Source organism: Opisthocomus hoazin, chromosome 3 (assembly GCF_030867145.1).
Source record: "Opisthocomus hoazin isolate bOpiHoa1 chromosome 3, bOpiHoa1.hap1, whole genome shotgun sequence".
In the NCBI taxonomy this organism is placed as follows: domain Eukaryota; kingdom Metazoa; phylum Chordata; class Aves; order Opisthocomiformes; family Opisthocomidae; genus Opisthocomus; species Opisthocomus hoazin.
The window spans coordinates 44,229,371-44,235,778 of record NC_134416.1 but is presented as its reverse complement, the minus strand read 5'-3'; the positions used below and the strand labels follow the sequence as shown (position 1 = coordinate 44,235,778).

Genomic DNA, 6,408 nt, shown 5'->3' with positions numbered 1-6,408 from the left:
TTAGTAGTTTCATATAAACACCCATTATGAAAAACCAATGGAAAATCCAGGACTTTTATCCGAGACATCTACAGTTGCTAAGGCAGTTACTATCGCAGCACTTCACAGCAAAAACCAACATAAAATCTGAATGGTCCAAGTTTCCTTCAGGGAAGAAGAAAAGCAACGTCCGTTAAAGGATCTCAGGGTAGGGTTGGGAAGGAGAAAGAAAGAGAAAAAATGGGGGGGGGGGGGGGGGGGGAAGAAAAAGAAAGAAGCAAGACTATTGTTTCCAGAGTGGGTGACCCACAAGCTCAAACAGTCCTAAGTGCTTAGCAACTTGTATTTCCTAATAAAATGCAGAACTGCCTTGACTGCATAAAGCAATCCATGATGAAAAGACTTCCCTGCATTCCTCAGTGGAAAGGAGAGGTGTTTCAGATTTTCAGGTAAGGTAGAGTGCTTTGTCCCTCTGCATGCCCCTGTTCAAAGAGAAAAAGAACAAATGTGATTTCTTTTAAAATTTGACAAATTTTTAGTCCTATTCTTCCAAAAAAACCCCTCAATCCTACTGCATGTTATTAACTCCAAGCATATTACTGAAGTACGGCTGCATTACCACAGTAATAATAAGAAAAATCCTAGTGCCATTGCGGCATGTAGCAACCCAGAGACCACACCTGGCTCTAAACTAGACAGGCCTGAGACGTGGGTTTAAGCCCTGGTTTGGGATCACCTGCACTAGCGGGTTGGTAGAACTGACTATCTCTCCCTCACAAACCTCATAAGTACAGCTGAGAGTTTAGCACAGGTCTTGGAATGATACTCCATGAGCACTCTGTATGATGTGGCCACTTTCCTTAGAGGGCAGCAGAGCTTAGTTACATGAACATGGGTGCAAACCGCTGATATCTCTGGCCTGTCTTATTTACTAATACAGACATAGCCAAAACATGTTGGGTTGGCAGGTTCAGGTAAGCACACGCAAGGGAACACCAGAAGCTTCTGGCAGAGCCAACTAGACCAACTCTCTATTGAAAACCAGGCTTAACAGGAGACCTTCCCCCAGTGCACTGGGTCTAGTACACTTTTACATTCATTTCTTGCTGGGTTTCAGCTTCAGCCGAAGCATATAAGTTCAGAGCAAAAAGGAGTCATTTACTAGTTTCTAATCTGGAATAGGCTGTAGAAGTCTGAAAAAATATGTATCATGTAAAGCAGAAGAGTCATCACTGATGGGGGTTGGTTCAAACTGCAGAGACTTTCTGGGAAAGAGGCTTTACTCTTAATCTCTTGCTTCCTTCCAAAAGCCCAGGCACCAGTTCTGTTCTACACAGCTTTAACAGTTTACTTGGTTTGGAGTCTGGGAGCAGCACAAAGTGAGCTATGCTGCACTGGCAAATTATGCCAATGCTATAGCAAAGATAGGCTAAGTCCATGCACGTGGATTCACAAAGGCGTACCTACACAGAGTATATACAGGGTCTGCTCAGAGAAAGCTTCTGCTGATGGAAAGTCATGCCCAGTGGGCACCTGGAGGGCACTGCTGGCAATGATCGCACATTCCTTTTTCCAGAAGACACCAGGATTCAAAGCCATGGGTGGCTACGGCCTGTTTGACAGAGGATTGGCTATTCAGAGCTCAGTTTAAGTGGGTATAGAAGTCTGTGGGCTGGGTAGGCTCCTACAAGGGCCTGCAGCACGGATGAAGGCATTATGGTGGTGCAGCACGGAAGTGAGACCTTTCCACTGAACAAGTGGGCAAGTCATGAGGCAACAGCAATAGGTACAGGGAAAAGTGATACTGCTGTGCAGACTAGTTAAAGTCTGCCTCAGTGTCAGCAGGTTCTTGTCAAGGTGCTATCCTGAACTGGTAATCAGAAAAAGATTTTTGTTCAGTTCTAGTTTGAGTTCCAGAAACACTTCAAAACAATAACACAAGTGAAATTCTCAGTTTGAGTAAATGTCATGGGTGAAACTGGTCTTTAGCTCTGCTTTATATCCATTTGTCTGGGCTAGATTTGACACTTTGGTACCAACCAAAAGCTTTGATCTGCCTTTGCTCTGTGGATTCATGTCAAGGTCAAGGGGAGGTCAGGCTGATGGGCATGTTCATAAGGCACAACACCTATCATTTAGAACTCCAAAGATGCCTTCTGTTCAGAGTCCCAAATGTTGTGAGGCAGCTCCTGGGACAATAATGTGTCTCCACAAAAACCATGGCGTAGAGGATTTGAGGGTTTGAAGGGGCTCCTAACCTTAAGGTAGAGACATAGAGCTCCTATAGGTATGGTGTTTTGTTTCTGGTTACAGTCATGTGATCTTCATGCCATTCCCCTCCACACACCTTGTATCGCATGCATCACCCCTGCATCTCACTGGTGTGGGTTTTCATGACCCAAACTAGTTGTTTTCACTGGCAGCAACCTCCCCTCGGCAATAGAGTATTTGGAGAAAATAGCTCACTCTGTTTGCCTCTGAAGTAGGAGGCAGTGATCTTAAAACTTCTTTCCTACGGCTTCTCCCTAAGATTTCAGTTCGGATTTTCTAAGCAATGGAAGTTCTCTAAGTCCAAAGTGTATGTGTTGTGATAAGGTCACGACAATGTCTAATAAATGCATGTATTGAAAACTTCTTCTCCCACAAGAGTCTAACTGCTGAATAAATACAGTGCCATCACAGATGCACTTCTGAAATACCCTAGGGAAACCAGCAACAAAGCTGTTTCCAAATTCTCTGTCAGATACTTGTGTCATGAATGTTGCTCAACACAAGGTGGCACTCACTGGCTGCTTACCCACTACTGCAGTAGTCATTATTCCAGTCCACAGTCTGTGCTGGAGGATTTCTGCACCCTGAACGAACGTACTCCATTGCTTGGGTGACAACTTGCGCAGCTGTTGATGTTGGATTGATGATATTCTGATAATCAGGCTGAAGAGTAAATCCCTAGAGGAGAAAGCAAGTACATTACAATGTACAGAAACCAAGCAACAGGTTGGGTGCATAAAAAAAAATAAATGGTGTGTATTGTGAAATGGTAGAACACTTCTTTTCCAGGTGTACTTTAGGTTGTCATGCTTAAAATGGGAAAAAATGTGTAGGTGCTTTCTACGTTTTAAAATCTTTCTTTGGTATGAAAAATGAAACACTGCCAAATCGCTGTTAGCTGTTAACACAGTCACAGAATGGAACTAAAAGGGACAGAGCAGAAACAATTCAAAGCCAAGAGAACAACTCAGTCAGCACTGGGGCAAAAAGGTCTGTTTGCTCCTTAGAGCTTCCATTTAGAATAAACGTAAGGACACGCACAAGTCGTTAATTCCCAGAATATGCAACAGAATCTTTTTGAAGGATGTAGGCAGCAGGTGGCTGACTGTTTTATTAGACTACACCTATTCACATATTGTTCTCAAAACCCTTTTTCTGCATTCAGTCACAAAGGGACCATCTGCTGCTTCTTTTATTTGTACTTCTCTCTCAACTAAACAGAAATTCAACCAAAGCTTTTTAACTGTTGTTGGACTAATGTAGTGAAAGTAGCACAGAATAACTTGCTTTTTGAAACCAAGAAGACAAGGGAAAAAAAGTGGAAGTTACAAAAAGACATCTAACCTGCTCCCTGAAATATCTGCCATATGAAAAGTCATAATAATTTTTAGCTCTTTTGATATACGAGGATGTTTAAATGCTGTGTTTCAAAACCAGGAGAACAATTGAAATTTCAAGGTTAGTGTATCTGGTTCACCCTGTATAAATGTACATCGTGTTCCTGTAAAGTTAGAAGAACTACAGTGCGTAAAAGTATGGGAATGCTGTGCAAAAGCAATTGATGTCTGCTCTAAAAAACCAGACCAAACTCCTTTCTGGGGCAAGGGCATACAATACCCACTCAAGTTAACTGGACGTGTAGCTGCTAGACTAGAAACTGAACTTGAACCAAGATACGCAGTCTGAAAATCCACACCTTCTGGTCAAAGTCCACATATAGAATAGATAGGATTAAATCTCATAGCTTTTAGTTTTAAATTCCAGTGGATTGTGTGTGATTGCTTTATAAACGCAGCATTCATTAAGACAGGAATTTTGGGAAGGGCTGTTTTCTTTTTCTAACAACTCAGCCGTGTTACCTTTAGTCAAGATAAACAAGCATTCTCAGTTTCCGCCTGGCCCCTTCCATCCCCAGGAATGAGCTTCCTTCAAATATAAGCTGCCACTTCCTTCTTCACATCCCTCTTTCTTGGTGCATTAGACTCCGGCTGTTCCCTGGAGGTCCTGCAGGTGTTCTGCCCTGCCGTGCCTCTGGTGTACCCTGTCACCTCACTCCCCTCATCCTGACCGCAGACTCTCACCTAGGCTGTAAATGAGTGTGACTTTCTTCCGTAATCTCTTCCATATGGAGAATATCCCAAGTCACACCTCAGTACCTTAAATGCTCTCTGAAGACTCACTTTGCCCGTGATGACTCCAAGAAAGAGAACATTAGTAGCGGGCAAGTTCATGAGCCAAATTCAGCATCTAGTTGTCATGTAACATATAATTCCCTGCTAATAAGCTAAAATGGAACCCACCCATAGTGACTCCCATGCTCTGCTCACAGCCTCTTCACCAGGCTCTAAACCTGCACATCAGGCTGCATGAACAACCCCCAAGCCTGTAACGAATCCAAAGGAAACTGCAATTGAGCAGACTTCCCAATGTCTTTAATTGGAGTTTCGTGTAGTTAGAACGCAGAAAAATCGGGTATATCACCGTCATCATTTTTATACCAAAGATCACCTGTAAGACCTTTCTAATTTAGCTGTAAGAGGAAACTAACCACAGAAACACATCCTACCCTCAGGCACTCAGGTTTACCTTTGGTAGCAAAGTCCCTGAGCTATCTTCTATCAGTCTTCAGGAAACAATCATATGTATGAGAAAAACACTGTATGGGGCCACTGGCTCCAGCAGTGCTGTAGCAACGCGTGCAAGTGAGTGGGCACAGAGAATTAAGTACTCATGCAGCAAGAAGAGACAGTTCCCCAAAATCAGAGGAAGAGACCAACAGTGCAATAACTGTTCCATTTCTTCTGGACTCAGCACAAATAGATAGCTTAGATGTCGGAGGATAGTCCTGTGCTTTAAATGCCAGCTTGGAACTGGGTGGGGACTTGTTTTCATATTTTCTCAGGTTTTCTGTGTGACCACAGACAAATTGCCTTGGCTGTCTTCCAGGGAAGCATGCGTGCATCTGTGCGTGGACTGAATTGATACCTCTCATGTTAAGGTTGGGACCACGAATCCAAACGTCATTCCACTATCTGCAAAATAAGGGGTAGCAACACTTTCATCTTGCATCTGGCAAATCTGTTTAGTTTATAACTGCCTGGGATTGGGGCCTGCTTCTTAGGACATGCTCACATGACAAATTTTAATGTGGTGCCTGGATATCTGAGCCAGGCTCCAGCTCTAGAAGCATCTGAGCTGCTGCAGCTCAGTGCTCCCACTGAGGTTGAAGGCTACCAGAGTACCACCAATGTGGGTGTTGGAAAGCATGCTTGTTAGGGCAAAGTAATTTAAGAAACCCGAACTCAATATGAAGGACCGATAAAGTATGGTGATGTTTAAGACGTAAACACTAATTCCTTCAGCTTTTTCATCAACAGAAAAAGCTCTGGAAATATAGATCTGTACAAGACAGAGCGACAGCCTTGTTCCAGGCTTGTAGTAAATATTTGTGTATTATTTATGTAAGCCCTTAACAAACAATAATGAAATAAAAAGTGCTCAGAAAATGAGTGCTTCGAGGTCTAATTAAACAATGCTGAATGTTTTTGCATTGTAATGCTCAAGAGAAAATCACCAATTGTTTTGCAACATGCCTAGAATTTTAGATTTCATTTTCTTGTTCCAGATTGAAATAAAAATAGGGAACTTGATAAAGATTAATTCGATGTCAGGAGGGACATTTGCTCTTTAATTAGATTTCTGTAGCCCTAGCAGTTTTGTTGTGCCACTGTAGCAAGTCCTAAAAGGCCTGCAGCAGAACTAAACAGTGATCCTCATCTCCACACTTTACTGGGAACTAATTTCATTTCCTGCCTGTCTGGAGAGGTATTTTCAACAGGCATCAATGTTTTTGTCTTCACAACTGATTTATTCATCAATCTCAATGTGATATTTTAAACCTTTAAATTACATCCAAATCCTAAAGCATCTGTTTATTACACAAGGAAATTGAAAATCTGTCTGTGTGATATCATACAAAGATTTTTCCTTAAGGTTATAAAGGAAGTTGACAGATATTAATGATTTTTTTTTTTCTCTTGACCTCATTCGAAGACAAAGCGTAACAAAAAAGGGGGAGAAATCTGGGCAAATACAGCAGGTCCCTGAGTTTACTGTACATAATATATACCAGAAAAAATGAGGCTATTATTTTTGGCA

The 6,408-nt window shown here is 42.2% G+C and overlaps 1 protein-coding gene across 4 annotated transcripts in view; it reads right to left on the bottom strand.

The window, feature by feature from the left end:
* Positions 1 to 247: 247 nt before the first annotated feature.
* The window catches only part of TOX (thymocyte selection associated high mobility group box), a 236,716-nt gene continuing 230,555 nt past the window's right edge, over positions 248 to 6,408 (bottom strand). For all 4 annotated transcript variants that reach the window (XM_009937712.2, XM_075416101.1, XM_075416103.1 and 1 more), the window contains 2 exons: positions 2,777 to 2,928; positions 248 to 461 (listed from right to left, as the gene is read on the bottom strand). In XM_009937712.2, the coding sequence (XP_009936014.1) occupies positions 425 to 461; positions 2,777 to 2,928 (189 nt within the window). In that variant the 3' untranslated portion in view covers positions 248 to 424. The remainder of the gene's footprint in view (positions 462 to 2,776; positions 2,929 to 6,408) is intronic.